The sequence below is a fragment of the Falco biarmicus genome, chromosome 12, assembly GCF_023638135.1.
Source record: "Falco biarmicus isolate bFalBia1 chromosome 12, bFalBia1.pri, whole genome shotgun sequence".
Lineage (NCBI taxonomy): Eukaryota > Metazoa > Chordata > Aves > Falconiformes > Falconidae > Falco > Falco biarmicus.
Window position 1 is genome coordinate 16,844,831 of NC_079299.1, and position 27,788 is coordinate 16,872,618.

Here is a 27,788-nt window from a genome sequence, read left to right on the forward strand (position 1 = left end):
CCGCGCCCGGGCGGGCGCTTCCCCTGCGCGGCGCGGCCGCGGCCGGGGGAAGGCGGCTCCCGCCGGGCCCAGCGCGGCGGCGGATGGCGGGGGGGCCGCGCCCGGCGGGGGCCGGCGGGGGCGCCCGCTGAGCGGCGGCGGCGGCGATGCCGGGGGGCCCGGCGCGGCGGGGCGCGCCCGCGGGGCCATGAGGGCGGGCTCCGGCCATGGCCCATGGCAGCGCGGCGGTCATGCTGAAGTGCGTGGTGGTGGGGGACGGCGCCGTGGGCAAGACGTGCCTGCTGATGAGCTACGCCAACGACGCCTTCCCCGAGGAGTACGTGCCCACCGTCTTCGACCACTACGCAGGTGAGCGGGCGGGGGGCCCGGCGCCGGCGGCGGCCGCCCGCGTCCCCCGGCCTTACCCTGCCGGGCGGCGGGGAGGGGGCTCCGGCCGGGTCTGCCCCCCTTCACCCGCTGTGTTTCTCCCCCTCGCAGTCAGCGTTACCGTCGGGGGCAAGCAGTACCTGCTGGGGCTGTACGACACCGCCGGCCAGGTGAGTGCCGAGCGCGGCCCCCGGCCCCGGCGATCCCGGCGCTGAAGTTGTTTGCGGGGCTGCGGTCCGGGCTGGGTGATTCAGAGGCGGGTTGGCGGAGGGGGGCGGGGGGCGATTGATGAAAACCGGCTTGGAAAGAAAAACATCGATCCAACCCTTATTCCCGAGGGCGGGCTGGTGGAGACGGGCTTTATTTTTAGCGGTGCGTGGCCGCCTGCGGGGGAGCTGCGGCCGGGGCATAGCCTGGCGCTGGGGGAGGGCGGGTTGCGCGGCCCCGACTGTGCAGGCATCACCGCGGGCAGGGCATCGCCCCCGGCCAGCCCCCCCGGCCTGCCGACCCTCCCGGCGGCCTTCAGATGGGGGCAATGTGCCTGCTTCAGCACGGGGGGAACTTGCTGCCTCAAAGCGTCAGCTCGGGCACAGACCCAGCCTGCCGCAGCTCGCCGTGTTTACGCTTTACAGCTCTCAGTGGCTAAGAAGAGTTGTTCAGCCTAAAGGTGGAAAACAATGGAACGTGATTCCCAGCCGCTGCCTTTGAGATAACCCGGGTTTCTTTGCTATCCCAGACAATTCAAGTGATTCATTTGGTTAAGGTTATTACAGCCTGTTGTGAAAGATGCGATGTCAGCACGTACCTTAAGTAACTTTAGCGATGAGTAAAGAGCTTGATGTTTGGGGGGGTCACAGGCACGGTTTCTAAAGGCAGGGCTCCATTATTCAAGTCACTTCTTGGATAGCTTAACTTGCACGGCACTGGAGTACCGTCTCCTGGGTTAAAGTACCCCCAGCTCTCTGGGGGTGCCTGGTCGGTGACAAACTGGTTTGCAATGGGCCTGGCCCCGGGAGGGCCCCCGGGCCCCCCCAGGAGACACGGAGGGTACACAGGAACGCTGCATGGGTTTTTGTGAAGTTGTCTATTCCTTATATTAAAACTTCTTCTTGCACTGTGAGCATGTGTTTTGGTCTCACATGACCTCAGACATGCTTCCTTGTGGTAAAGAGCAACTAGTAAAATAATCTCACTGGGCGCGCATGGGCTGAAGCCATATTTTTTAACCATGCTGTTCCTATACTGAATTGAACAAGCGCTGCCTAGATTAGTGCACCTTTTTAGACCTGCGTACAGCCTTAAGTAAGGGAAGCAGCATTTAATTGGTCTTTTATATCTTTGTTAGGCCTGAGATCGGTAATGAAATTAATTCCATGAGAACTGTACTTAAACAGACCTGTTTCCAGAAAGCTGATTCCTGAAGGGTGAGACTCTTCCCAAAAAGGCTGACTTCATGATTGTCATCTCACTGACGTAAACACAAAGTAGTCATATTTATGCCAACTAAGTGCATTTCTTATTACTGTCATAGTCCTGTTTTTCAGTAGTAATTTGTTCAGAACACAGCTTGTAAAATACAACTTAAGTAGGTTACAAAATGAACATCCAGTGCTTGGGCAAATGAAGCATTTGGTTAATATGCAACTATTTTTCTCTTTTTTTCTTTTTTTATAACGAGCATTGGAAAATGTGAAAGCAACCGTAAGCAGTACTGCACATATGCATAGCTTATTTGTGGATGCTGTCTCAAACTGCTTGTGCTGGCTTGTTGCTATTAATGGGAGCGTGTGTTGTTAGCTCTGTGTAACCTTAACTAAGGTGATTTTGTGGTATCCTGCTCTGCCTGCATGTGCCGAGTACAAAGCTGAGTGACCTTTGGTCTCCTCAAAAGCTGGTAGGGTAAACCGGCCAGTTTGCAGCAAACAGCAAGGGAAGGTATTCCTGTTATACTAAGAAAAACTTTTCAGTGCAAAATTGTATAGCCAGACATGTAAAAAGTTGAGGTAAGCCTTCTTTTTTCCCTGGATTCTGAGAAGCTGAAATCTTAGGTTTGAATTACAAGGCAGTTTCTGATGTAGCCAGGACCAGATCTTGCTGGCCTAATTCAGAGGAGCCTGAGCTCACACGGGGTATTTTAATGAGGCTACCTTTACAAATATATCTGGTCTTGGCAAAACTCCCCTTTTAGTCAGACCTGCAACGCTAATAAAATCTTTACCATTATCCCCATCCCACTTCAGCATGTTTGGGGAACTGGTGGACGTCTAGGGCTGCCCACGGGAGCCCCATCCCAACATATAGCACAACTAAGGAGGGGAATCTGTGAAGATGCCAGTCCAGCAATTTCATTCAGCTAAAAGCTGCTTCATCAGACAGTGTGCTGACAAGCAGTCTTCCCGGAGCTATGCAATAACAGAAAGCTTACTTTAATGCTTTAAATGTGTATGGTAAAGAGCAGGAAAGACATGAGTTGATGGTGCCTCCTCTGTGTTGAGGAAACAGCATGCTGCACCTGGTGCATGCCTGCTCCTTGCACAGACTTCTGTACGGCTTAGATTCTTCGTTGCTCAAAGTCGGGATTTCTGTGCCAGCATATATCACTGCTTTTATTTCTGTCACCCCCAAATAGTTTTACTTTAAAATACTGGCCTGATAGTACCATTTCATGAAAACTTGGCAGTGCGTGATTACTGTGGTATCTAAGAAGCTGACGATCTTCAGCATGTTTATCCTCCCAGCTCTGGACAGAGTACATGGGTACAATCTACAGATCTCATTTTGGAGGGGAAGAGGAATGAGGGGGTAAATGGAGGTTCTGACCACTGTGGCCTATGCCAAATCCATGCAGGAAGCCCATAGCAGAGCAAGGATTAAAGACCTTTTGATTTATAACTGGTGCACAGCAGGCTCATTGCACTGAAACACTGATTTACCAGCCTATGAGTCTCTTTTAACTTGCATGGTTATGTGTTAAGTAAGTCATGACAGACTTCACATTGGCCGAGGAGTTGCAAGCTTTTGAGTTCGTGGCATCCAGTACTCATTTCTAACTCACTTCATCCCAACACACACAGGATCACGTGTAGTAACTATGCTGGTGACATAATGCCTCCTGTCTTTGTGAATTTAGAATAGGTTGAGAATAAATCCATTAAAATCCCATTTTTTGCCAGGTTATATATAGCAGGGAAAAACTTCAGTTTATATGCAGACAGACTTCCCCCCCCTTGGGTGTGTGTGAGTTCAGGCAGGCTTTTCTCTGGCTGGAAATACTGAGGCGGCCCTGGTTCAGCAGAAAATAGCCAGTACAGCTGCTAGGCAGCAGAGGCTCTCGGAGCCCGTTTGGGTTTGCAGCTGTGGAGGCAGGCTGCCGCGCCAGGGAGGCAGGTGGGAATTCGGTGCTGGTGGTGTCCGAGAGGACATTCCTCCAGCAATTCCTCCCAGAGGTGGAGCCGGCAGCTCCTTTTAGCCTCGCTGCTGCACATAGCCATGTGCTGAGACTGAGTGGGCTTGGAGTGGGTCCTGGTTTCCCCAGGAGGATGAGAACTATGGAACCTACCTACATCGCCTGGATCTGGGAGTATCAATGCACTGAGGTTCAAATATAAAGTGCTTGTGATACTGATGCTTGGATGCCTTTGGCTTTGCAGTAGCCCCTTTTGCTCTGGGAGGCTAACTCGTTGCCGGTACTGCTCTTCATTGAGCAGGCATATATGGCAAAATCAGCCTGGGAAGAGAACTGTGGCTTCTTCAGGGGTTTAACTTCACTGTGTTGGAGTGCTGTTGAACTAGTGACAAGTGGTTATCATTTTGATCTTCTATAATACCAAAAATAATACTGCCAACTCTCATGATATTAAAACTTTTGGAGAAATGTCTGTAAGCACTAACAAAAAAGGGCGGCTGCGTGTCCCTTTGCCATGTCCCAAATAACTGGGATAAGTGGGAGGACACACGGGAGTTACCTCTTGGAGTTCTTGCTCCATACTGAAAGCTGCTGTTTAAGTTGGCATTTGGGGTCCATCTTCCTCTCTCTCAGTCCCTTTTGCTGCGGGGTATTCATTCATCGTGTCCCTTTTCTCCAGGATGTGCTGAGCACGTACAGGTGGAAGCCTTTCTCTCTGCTCCTGTGTCTTTGCTGTGAAGGATTGTCAGGACCTGGAGGGAGGATGGGGAGGATGCAGGAACAGAGCTTGTGATGCTCCTGCTGCCCCAGGAAGAGAGATGCTGAGGCACAGCATGGCTGTTTGGGCACCAAGCCAGCATCTGAGCAGTGCAGAGCAGGGTACAAAAGGAGCAGAGTGAATCTTACTATGGTGCAGTGCCTGGTAATAACATGTGTATCCCTCAGCATCATTTACTGTCGTGATACTAGCATGGCCTGGTTGGAGAAAGCTGAGGTAACTGTTCCTTGGCTTTCCACTTTTTGGTCCTCTGCCTTCAGTGCCCTCATACAGGTAGGATAAGCTGTAGGTCTGATACAGTAACATTCTCGGTGCCTTCTCAACTGTTGCCAGAACAGTAGCCACAAAACATGTTAAGCACAAGAGCAGAACGAGCCACTTGTTGGTTTTCTCAGCTCAGATACCGATGGCTAGTTGCAGCCGCAGCCATCTTAATTCAGATACACCGGTTTTCTGGTTGTAACAGAGGCCCTGATGTTAGAAGCAGTTTTATACTAAAGCTGGTCAGGCTGCTGAAGTGCATAAAGCTGAGCCAAATATTAGGAAGATCAGTGCCTGCATTAAGGCCAGGTGTAAAAACAAGCAGTTATAACTGTGAATGTGCCTGTGGGAAAGAGCGGGGTGGAGGTGTGGTTATTAATATGGATGGTCACCAAACTTGTGGTGGTTGCTATAAGTAAAACGAGAAATAGCAGTAATCTTTGTACTCTTTGCTGTCTGTCTGTCTCAGCTCTGGTATGTAGCCTTGGCTTAGCAGGTACCACTTCAGTACCCTACTGAAAGGAGAGGCAGCTGCTGATCATTTTGGCTGGTCTGTTGTGAAATAAAAATGTCCCTCCCGAGACCACGTTACTCCTTCCGAGTTGCACTTACCACGCAGCCGTAGTGCCAAGTGCAAGCCTGAAACACGCAAGCACGGTCTCACACAGTGCAAAGCCTGCCACCCTTTACTGTAGAGTTGTAAACACTGAAACCTATAACGTGATTTTGGGAGATCTAAAAATTAAACGTTAGCAATTAACATCCTGTCCTCTTTTTGTGTTGCTCCCCACCCCGCCCCCCCCCCCCCCCCCCCCCCCCCGGCGCCTCCCTCCTCCCACATGCATTTTCCCTTGCTCGTTTTACATTGTCCCAGCCGAGCTGGCAGCTGGCACTGGGAAGCAGTGAGCTCGCTCCCGACATGCTGGCCTGTGAATAGCTCAGCCTCCGCTGAAGCTGCTTCGTGCTTCAGGATGTTGCCAGCCACATAGATTTAATGGCTCTGCAGCAGCAACTGGATATATGCAGATAAAATAGAAACGTGCATAGATTCTCCCTTTGAAATTTAAGTTTTTCAAGGCAAAAGAAGGAGCTGAAGTGCCTGAACTTACAATCTCTCTGTCAAGAGTTCTCTAGACAAGCGTTTAAGCAAAGACAAGATTTCCCTTTAAAAGGAAGGGAACCTTCAGATTCTCTTTTAAAAAATGGCCTTCCAACAATAATAATCCCAGTGCAAAGCTTGCATTCAAACACCTCGCTGTGAGCTGTGACTCACACTGAAAGCGTCCTAGCTTCCCTAGAAAGGTAAGTATTTTTATCGCCAGATGAGGATTCTCAGGATGGGACAAGCTGCTTTGAGTTCCCGAAAGCATCCGCTAAATATATGCTGGAAATGCAAGACAGTTATGTTTCACTTTCAGAGCGTCAAAAGCCCCACAGTACTTCTGAGTAGCAGCATGGAGTTTTGTTAAAATCAGATGTAAGGGATGTGTTTGAAAATGTAGATCTAGCATGTCTTCACCAAATTGACAGTAAGAGTGGCAGACCAAAGTAAAGGACCCAAAGCAAACTAAGTTTGAGAGGTTCTCTGAAACTTCAATTTTTGGTATGTTAAAAGCACATTTTTATGAAGACCCCTGACCTAGAGAGATTCTTCCTAAACATTGATTATGTAATCAAGTAAAAATCCTTTTTTTCCTGGGTTAAGAGTCTATAGCTATTCTTTAGTTTGTGACAGTTTTCTCTGAATTTTACTCATTTATACTTTCTTCAAGATACAGTGAGTGACAGCTTTCAATGCTATCTAGACATCAACAGCTAAAAAGGCAACACTGAATACAAGCAACAGTTACTGCTCTTCCAGCACAATGCCACTGTGTATCCTCTTACTTCCCAACTTCCCAGATTTGAAGAAGGTGTGTGCACCTGCACTCATCTGAGTATCATATAATGTAGAGCTGTACTACAGGAGGCAAGAGTGATGGAATGGGACAGCTGAGTAAGGTGGCATGAGCTAGGAGGGTTTTTCTGGTTGAGAACATATGAGCCCCTGGGAATTTTCGGCAGGTTCGTAGTCAGACTTCTTAACTGAAATCCATTTCCTTTGCAAAGAGCTCTATATTTTGGTAAATATGAAAAGTATAAAAAATGTGTATTTTGCATTTATAACCTAGCTCCTGATTCAGCCTCCAAACTACATCTTAAAACGAACTAAATATAATTCAGACTGGAGTACAGCCTCCGTCGCGCAGACCTGCAGTGCAAAAGGACTTGCAGAGTGTGTTAGGGTCTGATCCAAAGCTGTGTGTTAGCAGGCACCCTGCTGCTGATTTCAGTAAGCTTTGTTCCAGTTCCTTTATTGAGAACACATGGACAAAGTAGACGTAAAACTTACTTCAGCAATACTGAGGTTTTGTCAGTCCCAGGCATTCAAAATGATGAGTCAGCTATTGCAATCCGCAGACACCACTACCTAAAAGACCTAGGAAATCAAAAGGGGTTTGAGACTTTCTTTTGCCCTTTGCTGGATATGGGTTTCCTTTAAAGCTTTGAGCTTCATGTATTCAAGTTTTCTCTGTATCTGTGGGGTACTAGCAATTTATCTTTCATTTAAGGGTGAAAAGGATGTGATTTTTCTTTATATAATCATGAGACTCCAGGAACCTGGGCTTTAAGAAATAATATAAAGCACACTGATTCCAAATCCTGCAGTTTTATTGTGAATTATAAACCCCAACATCACTAAAGTGGATGCTTTGGAACAGAGCTTCAGGACTTTTTTTTTTTAAACCTCCAAATTAGCAGTTACACGTTTAACAAAACTGTCCCATGTCTAATTAGAAAACATGCAAAATGAGGGCAGAGAGGAGGGGAGCCGTATCTTTTTACTGCTCTGGTCTGCGGTTTTATAAGCAGTCTGTTGGTTTGGATTAGCGACTGGATGATTTGTGTTAAGAAAAATGTGTCTGAGCGCTACATGACACTTTCAGCAGTTCTGAAAAGGTTGTGTCATTTGATGCGTTAGCAGCTACTGTCCTCGGTCTGTTTTAATCCCCTGCGCTGCATCCATGTTGTGGCATGTCTTAATAATTCTTTGCAATGGCTGGCACTTGCTGGTGTGTGTATAAAAATGCAGGTGGCAGCATTATTCTCCAGAGCAAAGGAACATCTGTCAGCATCCCAGGTGAGCGTATTGCTTCAGATTAATAAAACACAGACTGAAAGTGTCTCAGGCAGCTTGTGCTCTAAATTAGATGTAGCCATGAAGGCTAGAAGATTATCTGTAGGACTTAATGCTAGTTCCTCGTTGGTCAGATTTCCAGCTGGGATGCAGTGTCGAGGTCAATAAGGGATGCTTGCCAGGCACAACCTGGGATGCATCTTCAGTTAACAACCAACAGATAGGCCAGCCACGGGCAGTGAGATGGCTTACACATTCCTCACTTAAGAAAGAAAAAACATAGGCAGTTTTTCAACTGACTTAATATCTGCTACAGTGAAATCATTGAGTGTTCTACCACATTCTTCAATGGAAGCTGTTAGACTTGACAAATTGGGACTTGACATAAAACAAGGTGCAGAAGACTCTTAGGAACTCCATGAATTCCAGCAACACTTTTCACTGAGATGTGTTTATTCAACGTGCACATGATGGCACCGATACGCTGGCACTTCGTCTTCTGAGAAGTTGCATGATGGGAATTAATCTTGAAGGAGTCAGTGGGAAGGCTTAGTCTTCTATCTTACAAAGCCGTTACTCAACACTGGACTGAAGACTGTGCTTTTGGGTTTATTTGTAAAAAGTGAAAGGGAACGCGACACCTAACTGATCAGTCTCTCTTGTCTGGGCAGGATTTGTATAGTTAGCAAATGAAAAGACATGTACGACGCGATATGGGTAACTATATGAAACCATCTCTATTCCATAGTCTGTTTTCACTGTGAAAACAAGTTTATTGGTGGTCATACTTCTGTAAAAACAAAGTGAAAGGACCCATCTTTCCAAAGAGTGGGTTCTGCAGAGGGTCCGACCACATCCCCTGTGCCAGTGTGAATTGTATTTTTTTCCTTTGATTGCCCATATCTGAAAGAATGGAAAATCCTGACTTCATGGCTGCAGTCACCAAAACCAGGGTGAATTCCTTTCCTGGAGAAAGTGGAAATCCTGTGTGGGAAGAGTGCTGTTCGTAAGGTCATTGACAGTGAGAAAGGACCTGGCGCAGGAGCGCACCACAGCCTGGTGGTTTCTCATGGGTTAGGAGTTAAAGGGCTTGTCCATGGCAGTTGCTCTGCCACTTCTCAGTGGGTAAGCAGCTGGCATAAGGTGTTTAAGTGAAACTGTGCTCGCTGATACTGCTTGCAGTCAGTGGAATCCATGTTCTGTTGTTACAGATGCTAACAGAGAAAAGTCAGGGACTTCTATTTTTATAAAACCATGAAGAAACCAGCAAGTTGAAGTTCCTGTGGAGGAGAGAGTGTTCTGTTGAGACTGTCTAGGAAAATAGTTTGGCATCACCACATGGCAAGATGTAGGATCTGGGCAGTATTTAATCCCACATTAAGACTGGGATCAATTCCGATCACTTAAAGACAATTTTGTGTATAATTAAAGGAATATTCTTGTCTCTAATGCTCTAAAATCCATCTTACTAGGCTCCGGTTTCCAGCTAGTTATTTCTCTCTGTACAGAAAAGCTTTTCAGATGTGTAAGCAGCTGCATAGTCCTCAAATACGCCAGAAGGAAAGTTTTGTCAAAAAAAATATAAAAATCGTAATTCACAAAGCTTGGGCTTTTTCAATGTATAATTCATACCTTCTTTGAACAGGCCTCCTCACAGGAATTTAGAGATGGATTTAGATCCGCTTACTTCATTTTTAGAATACAATGAAAGAGCACTTATCCTGCATTCTTGCAGCCTTTTCTATAATTTAAAAATAGATGCTGGGCCCAAATCGGCAGCTTTTTGCACTCCCTGGGAAACCTCTGTGAATGAGCCACAACAACAGGACAATTCTGCTTTCTTTAGCCATGCAGGCTGTATCCCCAGAAGCCTGTGAAGAGACAGAGGGTCTGTAGTGCACTTTTCCCCTGCAGCCAGGGAATAATCGCCCCATCGTGTTTCGCGTGTTGAGAAGCTAGTGGCTACAGATGTAGGCGACTGAGAAATCAAATGTAGCGATTAGCATAACAGGGCTTGGGTTGCAGAATTGGGCAAGCAGACGTTTTACGGTGATGCTGTGTCAGTCCTGATTGTTGTTGCCAAATGGTCCTGCATTAGTGGTGCCTAGCGAGCGGCAGTCTGGGTACGCTCCACCCTCCTTCCTTGCAAAGGCTTGCGGTATTGTACGGCCCGGAGTGAAAAAACTCAGAGAGTTTTTTAGCCAGGGAAGCAATTTGTGCTTGGCATGGGGCAGGACAGACCACTTCCCTCTCTCTCCTCCCCCACCCAAGCATCTCACAGAATCAGAAACCACAGGGTGATTCAGCGGGGCGAGGGCTGCTTCCTGGTGTGCCTCTCCAGGAGGTTTGCCCGGTGCTCGCAACAAAGCTGCCGATCAGCCATTAATGCCAAATAAACTGGGGGAGATGGCAGGATGTGTCCATGGGGGTAACTGTGAGCTGTTACTAAGTCCCTGGGGCACACGTTGGATACAACATCATTATGGTTCACTTGTTACGTTTCCGAAAATATTACAGGGGGGGGGCCTTCTGAAGCGGAAATTTATTTTCAGGGAGGAAAACTGAAAAATGCAGTCTTGAAGGATAGCTTTGAAATGCACTTCAAAAATTAAAGCATGGCAATTCATATTGAGAGAGGACTTTCAACTGCCATTACCAAGCCCTACTGTGAAATGGGTTAAAACTTGGACTTTTGGCTGGGATTTCGCTCTGCAGAAGCCAGCTGGTTACATATGTGTGTCTCACTGAGACCCTCGGAGCAGCAGCAGTGATTACCCTTCACTGCATGAAGGTTGGATTCCTCTAGCAACTCTGCCTGATGTCTATTTTTGGCTTCCCCTCTAAAAACAGATGGTTGGGCGTGAGAACCTCCTCTTACGATGGCTGTTGTAAGCTGTGAAAGCAACAGATGGTTGCTAACACAGAGATCACAAACCTAGAGTTGTTGAGCTCCGGTTTTTCCTCCAGTGGTGCAAGCTTTGTTTTGTTCCCTCCCGTCCACTTCATACCTTCTCAGATAGAAAAGAAAAGGCCTATCCTTTTGTTTGTAAGAGTATGTCATTTAACTGGAGATGAATAGTTAAAATTTCATTCCTAAGCTGCAAAACACATAAGATCATTAACTACTTTGGTTCCATCCGAGTACAAAACACCAGGCCTGGATTAAAACATAAGCGTGACACACCTTGTTCAGGGCCCCTGCTGCAATGGTAATGACATACCAGCATTTGGTTTCTCCTCTGTGCTTAAAGTCCCTAGCCCTCATATATGCAAGGAAGAAAAATCAAATAAACAGATCTAGGTGAACATCTTCTCCACTACCTTGTCACAGCAGATCTGAGAGGTATGGATTTCCCCAAAGGTCTTGGTCAAGGCACCGGAAGGTATCGCCTGCAAATGTAACGACTCTGCCTTTCATCTCTCCAAATTGGATAAACCCTAATGCCATTCCAGCGGAGAAAGAGGTCTGTGGCCTCACATTACGGAGAGAGGGGTAAGGACCTCTGTCTCCATCACTTCACCTTGGTCAGGGAGGAGCATCATACCATGAAACAGGGGAGCTACAGGGGCTCTAGTACTGTGGGCTCTCAGTATTCCTGCACCTCTTAACCTCAGTTTTCTGATAAATACAAGGAAATAATGCTTTTTGTGGGTCAAGAAGGTTGTCCAGAAATTATTAGACTTCACTTTTTCTTAGTTTATTTTTTTTTTAAATATCTCACTGCACATAAGCTATGTACATCAAAAGCTTTTGGAGTGCTTTGCAAAGACTAATGCATTATTAAGCTGGCAAACCTCTACGGATGGGAAGATGGAAGTTGAGAGGATAATGGTTTGCTCAGGGCTACATATTGGGTCAGTGGCAGAGTTAGGAATATAGTTTATGTGTTTTTAACTATGTGTCTCAGCTGATATCCATGGAATCGGGCAAAAGTATTAGTTCAAAATCAATTGTATAACTTTGAACACACCACTGCATTCAGCTTTTAGTCTGAGCAAACACTTGCAATGAAGAATATAATGCTGCAGACTTGCAATGCCATTCTTCAGTCTCCATACAAAAAGTTCAAGACCTCTGGTTTTGAGCAGGCTGTCAGGAAAAGAAATAGCTAAATTTTGGGCATGTTAAAACAAATCCACCTGAACATCCAAAATACAGCGAAAATCAGTGGTTCAGTATTCAAGTAGAAGGCAGCAGAAAATCTCAGAGACGCAGATTATTAGGTACTGCAACGTGGAAAAAGAGACCTAAAGCACAGACTTTAAGGAGCTAAGATAAAGGCAATGCTAGACTTACTTATGGAATATCAAAACTAGGATGAAATGAGAATTTAGAAGCGTGAATTTCCATTCTCCCCCCTTAAAAACAAACCAAAACACCCAAACAGTCCTTCCCAGTTTGGAGTTGAGAAGCCAAGTCAGGTCATTAGTTCTTTCACCTCATCTCCTTCCCCATGTCTGTTCTGTGTTGGCAGCTGGCCTGGGTTACCACAGGCATACTAGGAAAATGATGGACAGTCCTGCTGCAATGTCGTATCTTTTATAGGGAATCACAGCTCCATATAATGTTAATTAAGCCAACATACTTGCATCCAGTTTGAAGTTATTACAACTCTCACATTTTCAGCATGTTTTTCTATCTGTATAGAATTCTGTTTTGAAGTCCAGAGTATGCTGGAGAATGAGCCATTTCACTATTATAGCCTCGAGTTTTTAAGACTTGTGCTGTATATTTCAGTCCTTAGTAGCTTTCTTGCCTATCTCATTCACATTCTTAAAATATTCCAGTTAAATTCTTTATAAATATTTTTAATGTCTAAATATACATGCAGTGCCTCTCCCAATTAGATTGGAAGTCTGATTGCTCTAAGTGTGGTGTGTACATGCACTCAAATTGGAATTTATGTTGACTGGCTAGTATAATTAGATTTTGCCATTGCATTTAATTTTAGAATAAACCATGTTTCTTTCCCTTACACTGGATTCAGGAAATAAATTGTAGTTGAATCAACCAGATTTTTCCAGGCTTGGCTAATACTCAGTCTAAATACATTTGGTATTTCAGATTCTTCTACCAAGTGCCTCAGCTACTGAGGCCAGATACATCAGAGAAGGTTTTCAAGTTTGATTGCCATTTCTGAGGGGCTGTTGGGGAGCAAAAGGAGTTTAAGCACAGATGGCCTACTAGATGCTGGTAATATTTAAGCTGGGGTCTCTCTTAGGAGTACCCAGGACCAGTCTAATCATGTGGTGGGAAGCTTTATTAGAATTACTTGCCATTATTAGTATCAATACAAACCTAATTTTCATAGCACAGACAGGGTTTAAAGGAGAGCCTGACAGTGCTGATTTGATTCAAGCAGCAGGACTGGTGGCTATAGCCAACTTCTCTGTTAATTTAAGTAAGTGTAAATGCAGTGAAGTCACTGTAGTGAATACCACTTACATTTTTGGCCGTGGTACATGATGTATCCGATCACACTGTACTTGCCTTCAGTTTAACTTCTTAATTACACAGGATGGACCCACAGCTTGCCCAGTGCAGATGGGACAGGGTATAAATCAAAAGGCATATAAATAGATACGGGGGCAGGAAAAGGGTTTGGCAACGCACATGCCTAAAAAAGCGGTAACATTGCTCACTCCCAGATGAGCGCTGATTATCACGTGGGAAGTAAGGTGCAGTACCAAGATGTGGCTAAATGCACAAGGATTGGTATCCAATGGGATTTAAAAAGATAAACCAAATATAAAAGTTTTGAAGTAAACCATGCAAATGTAACTTGGCTTTGCAGAAGATGCCTAGTATTTGCTATGAGTAAAAAGATCCATCTGTAATTTGAAGTGGATTAACTAAAGAGATCTTTTACAGTCAATGGACTAACATAATTTCTGGTGACAGTGAAGTGTTTTCTCCATTCCAGCATTTAATGCAGACAGTATTCTAGGTACTGTAACACAGTTGCAAGGTTTTCAGAAAATGTTGAGTGTAGTAAAGGCAGCCTTTTGGTGGCAAGAACAAATTACAACTTTAAACTAGATATTTTTTTTAAGAAGACCTATTCAATCATACCCCACATATGATTACTAAGCTGAATTTGAGAGCAGCCGACAGATCTGTCTGTGTGTTCTCGCATGCAGATTATGTACTCCAGGGACCAGTGTAATTTGCAGTTGGGAAGCTTCTTTTAGGATTTTCATCTCCACCCCAGAAAACAGAGTGGCAACCCTGAGCAGGATCTAACTATATTCAGTAGTAGAAGTGAAATGTAAAATAGGTGCTCAAAGAAAGAATTGAATGTTGAATAGTTTCAGGTTGCTGTTGTGATGTTCTTGAAGTTGTTTCTGCTTTCTGTGGTGGATGTCTACAGGTGCGGAAAAGACGCGTTCCTGTTTCTCTCTTTTGAATCAGGATAGGAGCCTGACACTAGCAGGGAAACTGATCTTCAAAAAGGCCTGTCAAATGTTGTAGTTCCACAGGAGTGTCAGTTACGGTGCTTGTGAAATCGGGGGCCTACGTTTAGAGCCAAGTATGCTCTAGTTTATTGACAGAACTGTAGAGTATACAAGACTGGCAGTAGAGTATATAATCAAATGGCACATGAGAATACTGATTACAAATAAGAATATTGTGTAAATAGACACTGAAGAGTACTGGCCAGTGGTCAGCTCCTTGCTAGTGCATAATCTCCTCCAGTGCTTGTCTTTTCTCCATTTCATGATGAGGGTAACAGCCCTCTTCCCATAGCTGTTGACTTCCAAATGAAATGATGGGTCTAGCAGAAACTGTTCTGAGGAAGTTCTTACAGGTTTTCTGAAATTCTAGCGCCTCTGCCTTTAAAACTTAACAATCAATGAAGGGCTTTTTTTGAGGGTGCAACTATAGGTTAAGAATCTGGTAATGTGACTGTTGCCAAGGAAACAAAAATTTAATTTTCTGTCTCATTTCAAACGTGGAGTTGAATTACATTTCTGTCTCTGCATTTAATGAACAAATCATTCCAGTCTTTGTGAGATTTAATTAAGATGGGAAGCTTAGATGGGGAAGAGGGAGGCTGCTGCAGCCGTAATAAACTGGTGTTTATTATGGAAGAGAAGGCATAAACCCAGCATTCTTCACTGTCTCTGCAATGCCGGGGCTCAGTGTTAGTTATCTATGTTAATAATAATAATACTAATAAAAAAGGGAAAAAAAAAGCCTAAGGTAGGAATGGTAAGACATTCATTCACTGCCACAGACCAAAGGAAGCCTTGAAGAGAGAAGATGGGGCATGTTCCCTTCTGCTCTTAGCTAAAAAATATGGCAAAAATCCACTTTCTCTAGCGCTAGAGGGAACTCTGTTTCATGACAGGGGCAATGCTCTTCCATACCTCTGTTGTCATAGTATTGTAGGCCCTGGCAGTAGGACTGGTGGCTTTACATGCTGTGGCTCTAAGCAACCATAGCGACTTCTTGGTGGAAGAGCTCACAAGCCACTGTTCATCATTTATCAACAGCCCTGGCTAACCAGGGAGGTCCCAGCAGACTGGAGGCCAGCCAGTGTGACGCCCATCTACAAGAAGGGCAGGAAGAAGGATTCAGGAGACCACAGGTCTGTCAGCCTGACCTCAGTGCTGGGGAAGGTTATGGGGTATGTTGTCCTGAGTGCCATAATGTAGCATGTGCAGGACAACTGGGGGATCAGGCCCAGCCAGCACGGAGTTATGAAAGGCAGGTCCTGCTTGATGAACCTGATCTGCTATGACAAGATGACCTGCCCCGTGGCTGAGGGAAAGGCTGTGGATGGTGTCTACCTGGACCTTAGTAAAGCCTCTGACACCATCTCCCACAGCTTCTCCTGGAGACACTGGCTGCTCACGGCTGGGACAGTTACACTCTGCGCTGGGTAAAAGGCTGGCTGGGCCGAGCCCAAAGCGCGGCGGTGAATGGGGTCACATCCAGCTGGCGGCCGGGCACAAGTGGTGCTCCCCCGGGCTCAGCACTGGGGCCAGCCCTGTTAATGTCTGTATCGGTGATCTGGACGAGGGGATCGAGCGCACCCTCGGTCAGTGTGCAGGTGACACCAAGCAGTGGGGAGCGTTGATCTGCCTGAGGGCAGGAGGCTCTGCAGAGGGTCTGGGCAGGCCGGGCCGATGGGCCCAGGCCGGTCGTATGAGGCTCAACGCGGCTCAGTGCCGGGTCCTGCCCCTGGGTCACACCAGCCCCCCGCAGCTGCAGGCTGGGGCAGGGGGCTGGGAGCTGCCGGCGGGGAAGGGCCCGGGGGGCTGGTCAGAGCCGGCTGGGCATGAGCCCCCCGTGTGCCCAGGGGGCCGAGGGAGCCACCAGCTCCGGGCTGGTGTCACAGACTGTGTGGCCAGCAGGGCCAGGGCCGTGACCGTCCCCGTGCTCGGCCCTGGTGAGGCCGCACCTCGCACCCTGGGCTGGGTTTGGGCCCCTCACTGCAGGGGGGACGCTGAGGGGCTGGAGCGTGTCCAGAGCCGGGCAGGGGCTGGGGAACAAGTCCTGTGAGGAGCCGCTGAGGGAACTGGGGGTGTTTAGTCTGGAGAAAAGGGGGCTCAGAGGGACTTAATTGCTCCCTACAACTACCTGAAAGGCGGCTGTAGGCAGGTGGGGGTCTGTCTCTTCTCGCAGGTGACAAGTGACAGGACAAGAGGAAACAGCCTCCAGTTGCACCAGGGATATTAGGAAAAATCTCTTCACTGGAAGGATGGTGAAGCATTGGAACAGGCTGCCCAGGGAGGTGGTGGAATCACCATCCCTGGAGGTGTTTAAAAAATGCCTAGATGCGGTGCTCAGGGATACGGGTTAGTGGTGGACTTGGCAGTCCTGGGTTAAAGGTTGGACTTGATGATCTTAAAGGTCTTTTCCAACTAAATGGTTCTACAACCCAAGTAATAATCCTTTCACACTAATTTCCTCCCAAGAAAAGGGCATGAATGTTCCCCTGTTACTGTTCTTGTTCCTTAATTTCTGTTCCTTCCCACTCTTTTCTGGGCTTGCTTACAGAAAGCAGAATCTGGACAAAACATGTCCCTTCTGATCCTTACTCCATCTGCCCTGATCACTAGCAACAGGACAGTAAGGTTTCTGAAAGTCAGAAAGGATGGTCTTAAATATCACCTCTACATATGATCCAAAAGAGAATATTTAAGTGCATTAAACAGCATTAATCTAGTCTAGCTTTGTATAACCGCGATGGCGCTATAGCAGTCACATGTGCTCATTTTTCTTTGGTCAAACAAATGCTAACCTTTGATCTGCAAATATTTTGAACCATAAGCCTTTTTATTTTTCTTTAAGTGAAAACTTTTTAAAGGGTAGTCATCTATATATTCTCATACAGAAGTAAGTTTCTATCAGTATTAACACAGTTTTAAAAATATTTATATTCATGTATAGTTACCCTCATATGCAGATTTTGCTTTAACAGCCAAACTAACCTGGAGTAGTTGTAAACATTCAGAAAGTTTGTCTCAAAAAATTCCTGAAATAGGCATACAGTTAAAATTAATAAAATGCAGGCATCAATTTAATATTGCAGGTAACAGAATTTTTCTTTCTCAGGAAGACTATGATCGTCTGAGACCTTTATCTTATCCTATGACCGATGTCTTCCTTATCTGCTTCTCAGTGGTAAACCCTGCTTCATTTCAAAATGTGAAAGAAGAGTGGGTACCGGAGTTGAAGGAATATGCACCTAATGTTCCCTTTTTACTAGTAGGAACACAGGTATATCTGGTTCTGTTCTACTTTATTTAAACAATTCACATCATTGTATGGCACCTTCTCTTTGGGCTGCAAGTTCAGGCCCAACAGGACCTGAGCAGCACCTCCTTCTGGCTTTGGAAGAAAGACCGTAACAAGTGGCAGAAACCCCTAGATTGGAGGTGTTCTCTAATGAGCCACCTCCATTTTGTTAAAATATATGCATTGTAAACGAAGTGGCAAGATTGGCTGCATCTCTCAGCATGACTATAGAAAGTCATGGACTTACGGAATAAAGTTGTCTGTTCATACCCATGTTACTGGAATTACTTGGGTCTGCAACTATTGGTCATATCCAGTATTTGCTGAAGCAAAGGAGCAAGGGGAGAAGTACCCATTCTTCTTGCTTCTTGTGGGCAGTGGACTGGGCTTCAAATACAAAGTGACCCACATGTTGGTGTTCTACTTGGGTTAATCTTTCTGCCACTGCTGGATATACATTCTGGTATTCTGAGATGATCACATCTAAATGAAGAGCTAAATTACAGAGTAAACATTTGTTCCCTCTGGTAGTAGTTCATAGCTTACATTTCCAGGGCTTTTGGATAAGGAAGGGTCCACAATCTGAATCCTGACGTGACTCCATTTTTATACATGTAATATCCATTAAATAAATAATTCTGCTTTCAAAAGAGGGCATGGTATAGCCTGCTGACTGTTTAGGAAAAGTATTCCAACATGACTGCAATCTTTCTTGCTAGATTGATCTTCGTGATGACCCAAAAACTCTGGCAAGACTGAATGATATGAAAGAGAAGCCTGTATCTGTGGAGCAAGGACAGAAGTTAGCGAAAGAGGTAAACTGGATATTCCTAATTGAAACCAAGTAGTAAAGAAGCAAGAAAACCTATTTCCAATTGACTTTTTCTTCCTTTACTGCTTTTCCCATTTCTTTTACAAGCAATGTGTGAAACCTTACAACTGGTTACCAGTTAACTGTATTTACTTGCATTGTTGAATACAGCTAACAAGCAGACCTGTGTAATAGCACTTCCCTGTTAGTAATCGTTCTTTCTGTTGTGGATACTCATAGAAGCATTAATCAGAGAGAATTAAAATCACGGAGTGGCTGAGGTTGGATGGAGCCTTTCCTGCTCAAGCAAAATGTTGGAAGCATCTTTAAGAAATTATTTGAGAATGCTATACTAGCATTTTAACACACTGCGTGGACAACGCTTATCAGGACACTACTTACATGGTCTTATTTTTGAAACATAAATTGGTCATGTAATTCTTTTTTGCTGTTTAATTATAAAAAATACCTTAGGACCCCACTGCAAATCCAATTTAATATGCTTCCTTTATAAACCAAACCAACTTAAATGCATTCCAGATCTTTAGCCAAATCTTAATTTTTCCTACAGGGGGATGCACATGCAGATAACTTTTCTAGGGCACAGCCAAACATTGTGATGTCACTGTAGAAAAAATAACCATGCAGCAGCGCACTGATAGAACTGAACAGCTGAAAGATACTGCTACTGAATTAACTTATTTTCTTGACAGATAGGAGCCTACTGCTATGTGGAGTGTTCAGCTTTAACACAGAAAGGACTGAAGACCGTTTTTGATGAAGCTATTATAGCCATTCTAACTCCAAAGAAACACACAGTGAAGAAGAGAATAGGCTCAAGATGCATAAACTGCTGTTTGATCACGTGAGAGACATTTGACGATGGCCAGGCTTACTGTGAAATTCTACTGAATTTAAATACAATGCATTAAGTACACAGTGAACTTGTTACAGGTTTGAAAGCTAAAACTACAGTTCTGCCTTCTGCAACCAGTGAAATCCAGAGGAATAAAATCACACTCAACAAGCTTGTAAGAAGAAACCACCACATCTGTTACAAATACTTTATTCAGACTGGAAGGTACAATCTCTCAGGGTTACACAGTCTAGAAGCAAAAACTGCACCATGTTGAAATAGCATCTATGTGATTTTACTGAGTGGAGATGCTTGGCCTGAAAAACTCTAAATGAATTTGGATAGTCTTCTGCTTTGACTATACATATATATTATATATATATATATATCTCTTAAAAAACCCAACTTTTGCACAGTCTGTATGGAATCTGCACAAAGAAATACCTTGTCTCTCTTTGCTCCAGTTATCTGCTTTTGTATGTAAGCTGCTTCCGGTTCCAGTGTATCCACAGAGGTGCAATAATCAGACCAGCCGTATAGCCAAAGGTAGCTCCGAGGGAACAGGACACGGGCCATACCTGAGGGGAGAACACAAGGTAAAAGCAAACAACGAGGAGAATGTTTGTGGGTTTTTGTACTTCGTGAGCACAAAATCTAGGTACTGAAAGACAGTACAGTCTTATAAAGCTTAACGTGCTTTCCTAAAAATGCCAAAAGTGTAACAATCATCTTCATGAACACTAAATGCTGTTGTACAGTTTTTAATTAATATGCATTAAAAGGTAAACAGGCTTCTGGCTATTGCAGACTTTAGTCCAATATTCCCAAAACTACATGAAAAATCTTGTAAGTATTTGTATCCCCTGAAGTGTTCAGCTAACCTAGCTTCCTGTTCCGTTGCACACACCTGGAAACCTGTAGATTCCTTGGCGATTTCTCCTTCCGATCTCTCATGGCATTCTAAAACTTTTAGAGTTGTCTGTATATATGAACAAACATTCAAATAAGGCCATAGACTGAGATTAAGAGAGGGGTTTTCTTTCTTTTTCTTTTTTTTTCTTGAAAAGTAGGCAAAGGGATGAATTTCCCTCCGGCTTGCAGTAGAGAGGGAACATGTTTGGAAACTGACTGAACATCTTGCACCCAGTTCAGCAAATATGTAGTAAGCCAATTATGTTACAGAGAGCTCAAATTATAAGCTATTTCCTAGTATAAGAATAGGGAACTGACTGTACAGCTGACTTGCTTTCACAAACCATCTGGTACTGAGGCAAAGTAGTAAGGGGACTCTCCCCCTTCCCCCCCCTTTTATTTTTTCAGTTGATTTGCTGGGAGGAGTGGTTAAACAAAGTTTAACCAGTCTATCCGCAGATGTAGCTTATATTACCAGTCAACTACATACCGTACTTGATGAAAGCCTCAACTAAGTTGGTGATTAAATATATTTATTCTAAAATAAACTGAATTCCCATCCTCTTCAAAATTCTCCTTTGCATATTTTTTTTCCAAGGACAGTTTTGCACTTTCTGCTGTACAGTGCATGTTCCTGAAGCAAGTAGAGACTGCTCTTTCCTATTTTTTTAACTTTTAAATTAAGGGGGACATTTCCACCTTCTATAGTACTTGAGACTGAGAAATGCACTAGACATTAAAGAAAATATCCACATCTCAGTGTCCAGCCTTCTTTTCTACTTCATTTTGATTTGCAATTCATGAATATCAAATGAACTTACTCTTAATGGTACTGGTTCCTCCTTTCATTCATTTTCCTAGCTCTGATTCTTCTCTTTACTTCATTACCACTTGGAAAAATGTATTTAGTCACATCCTTTGGTCATGGGAATTTTAATTAGGCATAAGAGTAATGTATTTTGTCCTCAGCTGTTTCATCTTCACATTCCTTAGCATTTGCAGTTTTATGTATTATTTGGAGGTCTTAAGGAGTGTAGCAAAGATGACTATAAACAAGGTGCCTTAGGTACTCTTTATTGACCTTGTTTCATTCTTCCATTTCTGGACACCCTGTCTCTGCTACTTGTTTTTGTTGCTGAATATTTTGGCTGTTGCCTCTCAAACCAAAGACTTGCTTGTTTTCATTCATTTAACAGTGGTATCGTAGATCATCTACAAAAAGCCTTGAGATGCTTTGGCATGGTAAGATATTATGTATATTTAAAACTCGCATGAATTTGTGGCCTTGGCTAAACTTACACATCAGGTGGATCTTCTTAACTTTTAAATGAAAATTATTTCTAGCATTTTGCAAATTACGTGTCTAAAGGACAAAACAATAAAAAAGTCCCTGCAAGCTCAGCTGCTCACTCAGTAACATTCAGTTGAAACAGGAGCTGTACTTTCTTACCCACTGATGAATTCAAATACCACTCTAATATCCACAAAACTATGGACAGAGGCTTCCTAACTCAGTGGTCTTTTTAGCAAATTCTCTGAGTGATCAGTGATCCTTCATTAAATGTTACCTACATTAGGTGAATCTGTAGTTGCCTATTTGCTTTTCAGAAGTATAGGTAGATGCTGAACTCCGAATTTTTAATGTTCCCTTAACTAGAGACCCAGTATTCCTGATGACCCATTGACCCTGTATCTTTTGGTATGTTGTGTATAGTGAGTGATTGCTGGTACAATTAAAAGGATCTCTGATGATTATTGTGGCTTCTTTTACATTACTGAACAGCAATTTGGAACATAGTTTTTCAATAGCTATGTAACTTTTAACAGTAATTATGCCTCTGTCTTCCAAAACAATTTTTGCTTTGCTTTTTAAAAATCACATGTTACCTTATGGAATTATTAGGCTGTCAGTTAACACACGAGTCTCTCAGCTCTGAAATCCAACCCTCACCAGTGGCAGCTGGCAGAGATAGGGGTCAAAGGAAAAAAACCACAAAACACTCCATCTCTCACTATCTATGAATGAGACAGAAAAGAAACACCACCTCATTCCTTCTAGTGGCATAGAACAGACGGGTACTAGGCCACCTACTCGTTCTTGCCGTGCTGGTCAGATGGCTCAAAGTAGTTCTGAAGGCAGTTCGATTGGCCTTTTGAAAACTTCCTATGCACACAAGTTAAAAGCCTGGACTTAAGAGCATTGCTGTCCTTACGCCCTTTTCTCTAACCCTCAAAGAAGGGCAAAAAACCCCCCTTAACAGGTAAATGATACTAGTTCTGCACCTTTTACTCTTGACTGCTAGCCTTTAGGCTACATATAGCCAGATGCCCCTATAAGTGTATCTAAAGCAGCAGGTTATCAGAGATTTAAGATGTGGCTCTTAAGCATATCAGCTGTGCTAAAATAACAGCCCTTGCATATGCTTTTTGTCCATCTATGAAAGTGGGTTGCTTTATTTTGCATCAGCTGCTGGCCTCGTTTTTTCTGAGACCGAACTGCTTTCCATTGGACCTTTTTAAATGAATTTGACTTGTGCTTGGTCAGTCTGCTTTTGCCCTGACTTTTGTATTATCTCTTAAACTTGGTTTAGCTTCCCTGACTTGCTATGAACTGCTTCTAAGTGATAAAAATCTAAGCAGCTAACATCCATCTGCCTGTTCTAAGAGATTCCATTCCACTTGTTTAAAGTACACGACTTGTAATACACCCCTCTGATCCCCTGAGAACTATTCGGCTCAGTTTCTCCTACTTTATGCTCCCTTCTGCCATGAGGAAGCTGACATACCCTGCTTCGGTACTGATGTCATGTCTAGGCTGGGTCAGCAGCAGGGGAATAAGATGTTTCACAACACCACTTAACTGCACTGTGTTTGAGGGGGAGGAAGGCTGGTCTGGAGGCAAAGGCATGGGGAGCACAGGAGAAAGGACAGAACATTCTTCAGGAAACTGTCATGAAATGCCTTCTGTCCCAGCAGCTGGAAAACATCAACTACCATTCTCACAGCCTAATACAAGAAGGCTCAGTTTACATATTAAATGCATGTGGGAAAGGGCAATTTTAACAACTTGTAATGATTACTAGGAATCTGAACAGCAGCTTGGCAAAACCAAATCTCTACCTACATGCTTCACAAGCACAAAAATTGTATTTTAAGGGACAGAGCATGAGCCAGTGGTTAAATGCAAAATAATCCTGACTTCTGCTATTTGTTTAAATTTTCTTTATGCCTTTTCATCTGGCAGCAGTGATAAGACTTAACAGAGATTTCTTTGGGATAGCTAAATAGACACTGCAGAACTGCAAGGTTTCTAGTATATATATTAGATCTTAAATTTTAAGAATAAGGACTCAAAATAGGAATTGCCAACCTTTCAGGACACAAATGAGCTGGTTTCCTCCGTGCTCTTTAGAACACCTATGAACTGATTTGAGAATACTTGACATATTGCATGTAAAGCAGAGCATGTTGCAGGATCCCAGCAAGGTATCCAGCTCTGCTGTACTGTGCATGTAGCTAGTTAAACCGGAATTCTGACTGCATGACAGTTTTGTCATCTATTACAAGTCTGTAACTTACATCCCATGCAGTGGGAATTACATAGGCATTGATAAGGACATAAAGGCCAGACCCTAATAAAGTTTTTAAAGATACTATAAAGTGGCTGACTGCTGGAACTTTAATTAAACAAATGCAAATACAGTGGGGCAATCTACTGTTCTTAAACTGATCCCATTCTTTAGATGAATGCTTTTCTCATATTCCTAAACTCGGTATTTTTTGTATGCTTACTATTTCAAAAGATCCATTTCAGACTGTCAATTAGAAAGCTATGTGATAATTTTTGTTACATTTTAAAACTGAATAAATGAGCACAAATACTTTCCCTCCCTGTTTCTAACATGCCTTAAATTCCCAATTGTTTAGTCTCTACTGTCTTAAAAAAAATTCAGTACATGCCTTTAATCTATTTTGGTTGCATGCACATGTTAACTAAAAGTGTCTTATCACATTGTACAGAATGTGTGTGTTGACAAGCACATGCTGAGGAGAAGAAAGTGTGAGGTTTTTTTTCAGGCTGGCATTTGTAACTAGAAGCTGGTTTTGTGGATTTGTGTTCTAAAGTTAAAGCAAGCATAACTGCCTTTGATCGCACCATTAAGGTTTACATTAAGAAAACATATCATTAAATAAACATTGATAACCATACTGAAGTGGAACAAGCTTCTACCTCGGTTTGAAAAGAAACCCCCTCAAACACTGGCTATTATCCCTTCTACTCACATAAAGCAACTTCTTTCACAGTAGGTAGTAGACTCAAAAGTAAATACAAGAAGGAAACGAACTCTCTCAGCTGTGTGAATAACAAGAAAGTGTGAAAGTTTATATTCCTATTTCAGCTTACTCAAGTAAGCACCAAGAACCATACCGAAGATTCTCCAGATGATTTTTCAGGTTACAAATGTCTGGGAGGTATCTAGGCTAATATTTACAGTCATATTGGCTAAATTGCATAGCAGTCAATCAACTCATTTTCGTTATATCATCAGCACTACCTATTAAGTTTGCAGTATCCAGTATAAAGTGGGTATACATCAATTTCACTTTTAACTAATGATATGAAAACACTGTAGGCAGAATACCGTTTCAAATAGTCACTTTATGGTTAGTAACTGGTACTACAGATCAAAATTACGCTACAAAACACCCAGATGGATAGGTAGGCATGCACACAGTAAACCCAGGAACACGTTTTAAAAGTCTGTTACCAAAACATGCAATAAACCCAGGAACTTCACAATTCCCAAAATTCAGTTGTTGTCAACAGTGAATGGGGTGTCTGGAATACTACTTCCACTGCACAATGTATGCCGATAAGGTTTTGGTCTTCGATTATATCATCCTGTTCTGCAACTAAATTACCTCAGGGTGAGCAAAGAAAGGATGTGTCACAATGTGTCTACTAACACAGAAATGATCCAGTTCTGTTTCAGTAGTGGTATGCTTTTAAGGGTGTCAATTCTCAGGTGACACATGAAGCCAGGATCCTAATTGCATTTGGTTATTAGAAGTACACCAACTTGAAATAGGCAATCTGAAAAAAATGAGCAACTGTAACGAGGTTTTTGTATTTCTTTGCTAGAACTGTCCTAACTAACACAACCCTTATGTATCCACTGCGCAGAGTGCTAGAAGCAACTAGAGATGGATATACAACTCTTTAAACCTTTTGAACATCATCTAGAACAGCCTTGTTTAAATTACCATAATTGTGTTGCAAACTTTTTTTAAAATTGTTTAAGAATTAAGACAGTAATCTCAAAACATTGGCAAAATTATTCTACCAGTCTGACACTTGTAATAAACTGAAATGTGTCTTGCAAAGTAAATCTTGAAAAGTTTGCTGGGGGTGGTATGGTGGGGTTTTTTGTTGTTTTTTTTGTTTGGGGTTTTTTTTGGTTTTTTTTTTTAATAGAAATGTAACTACTGCAGGGAATAACTTGCATTCCTGTAAGGCAGCTATCTTTACCTTTGTCTGAGATAGGCTTAATTCTGCAGACCTGTAACCATGAACAACCTAGATTAGGCCTCCCTGTCCAACTGTTTTGCATTGTTACAAAATATTTTTTCTGAAAACCAGGAGAGAGGCAATAGGCATGGCCAAATTATCTTAACAATTTACTTCAAGACCAACAATAGAATAATGAAAAATGATGAATCATCAGGATACCAACTGACTTTCAGCAATATATTTTATACTTCTAACAGAAATGCTTTATATATTTTTCATTTCCATTCTGAAACATTATTCAGAGAATTAATGTAATTTTATTTCCAAACCAATATTCTGTTCCTATTATGTAATATTTACTTAGTGTAAAAGTTGTTGTATGCTAAAAAAATGCATTTTACATTATTATTTTTAAATGTAGACAGGCCCACTAATCTGAATATCCCCTGTATGCAATATTTTTTCAAACATAAACATGGAAAATAAAGTGAAGATTTTCTGACACATCTGTATTTATCTTGGTTTTGTTGCATGTCACAAGAGGTACATGTAAAGAACCAGTATATTTTCCTTGGTTTACGAATAACTCAGAATGGAGTAGCATTTTGGCTTTAGCCATTAGCACATGAATTGGAACTCCCAATGATGAATTTCGTACCAAATTTACTCCACAGAAGTCTGAAATACTTTGAAGTAAAAACAAATTCTAGTGAAAGATATACAAGACGTATTGACATCTCATTTTCTGATCAGGTAAGATATAGGTAATAGTACTACAAATTTCTCAACTTCTACTAATACATTCAACCATTATGTAAAGATTACTACCATATAATTTTCCAGTTCTTCTATTCAGATTGCAGGAAAAGATGCTAGTTCCAATGCAGACAGCTAAGGACTGGGAAATAGATGAACAGAAAAGGAACCTAATATTGCCCTCAATTGCTTTTTCTTTTAAGGCCACGAAGCAGCAAAGTAACATAAGAAGAACTGCCATATGTATCAGTGTAGCAATTCAGACAACAGGTGCCTTACAGAAAAGTGCAGGCAGCTTTACCCAATACTCTACTGCCATTCCTCAGTACTCTTTTCTTTCCTCCAACCTTGTTTGCTTCAGGTGAGTGACTGCAGGCCATTTTCATTTGAAGCCATTTCTACAAAACCAGCTTCACAGAAGTGGCTTTACATACTCCACTTCTGAACTGGACTACAGTCAATTTAAAAGTAGACTGTTGACACCCTGAAATTGTCTGAATTTTATTGACTTGGAAAAGCTTTCAAACAGACCATTACCTAAGTTGTGTCTCCTACTATGGGAAGATAGGGAAACGGACATATAAAGTAAAAAATTAACTGTACTTAAAGTATCTGTCTTAATGTATTAGTGACTGACTTAATCATGAAGTTTTCCTTCTATTACCAGTGTGTAAAAGGTGAATTTTTTTTATACACAGCATATTAGCAAAGTCTGAGATTTTGGGAATAAAATAAAGCCTGTTGGATATGACATGCCATTTTAAAATCCTAGCTGGGCAAGAAAAAATTGCTTGCCTCTCACTGGAACAGGAAAGTGAGTAAGACTTCATGAGAAGATACGAGATTGCATTTCAAAAATCAAGGGATTCATTTGGTTTCATTCATGCCCATCAACAATTAACTAGTGCCAACACAGACCTATGTCAGTTCGATAGTGAAACATCTTGCAAGTGTAAGCCCAAGTATTTTTAGGGAAGAAATCCTGACTTTTTTACTTAAAGTATTAACCTACCTCTATTTTATAATAGAAATTTTAATATCTCATTACACTGTCGTAAAGAAAGGCTGGTGGCATAAAAGCAGGTTGTTAGCTACTTCCAGAAGACAGATTTCCATTGCAGCTGTAAGCCACGATGTCTCTACAATATCAGAGAGAAAAGTGTGTTGACTGTTCTACTGATTTCTGAAATAAACCTTTGAAACC

The 27,788-nt window shown here is 42.9% G+C and overlaps 2 protein-coding genes across 5 annotated transcripts in view; one reads left to right on the forward strand and one right to left on the reverse strand.

Annotated features, from left to right (window-relative positions):
• Positions 1–26,332, forward strand: RHOQ (ras homolog family member Q). 2 transcript variants are annotated; one of them, XM_056357315.1, is made up of 5 exons: positions 1–348; positions 478–536; positions 17,555–17,719; positions 18,457–18,552; positions 19,266–26,332. In XM_056357315.1, exons 1-5 carry the CDS (start codon positions 207–209, stop codon positions 19,296–19,298), a joined length of 495 nt encoding a protein of 164 aa, XP_056213290.1. In that variant the 5' UTR covers positions 1–206; the 3' UTR covers positions 19,299–26,332. The 2 variants fall into 2 exon arrangements, with proteins under 2 accessions (XP_056213290.1, XP_056213289.1); XM_056357314.1 differs by having other exon boundaries at positions 11–348; positions 19,262–26,332.
• PIGF (phosphatidylinositol glycan anchor biosynthesis class F) overlaps positions 7,506–27,788 on the reverse strand; it is a 28,869-nt gene continuing 8,586 nt past the window's right edge. Inside the window, exons 6-7 of one of the 3 annotated variants that reach the window (XM_056357313.1) lie at positions 19,849–19,982; positions 7,506–9,269 (exon numbers count right to left, since the gene is read on the reverse strand). In XM_056357313.1, the coding sequence (XP_056213288.1) occupies positions 19,869–19,982 (114 nt within the window). In that variant the 3' untranslated portion in view covers positions 7,506–9,269; positions 19,849–19,868. Of the gene's footprint in view, positions 9,270–17,254; positions 18,521–19,598; positions 19,983–27,788 lie in introns of those variants that run through there. The other 2 variants (XM_056357312.1, XM_056357310.1) reach the window with 2 other exon arrangements.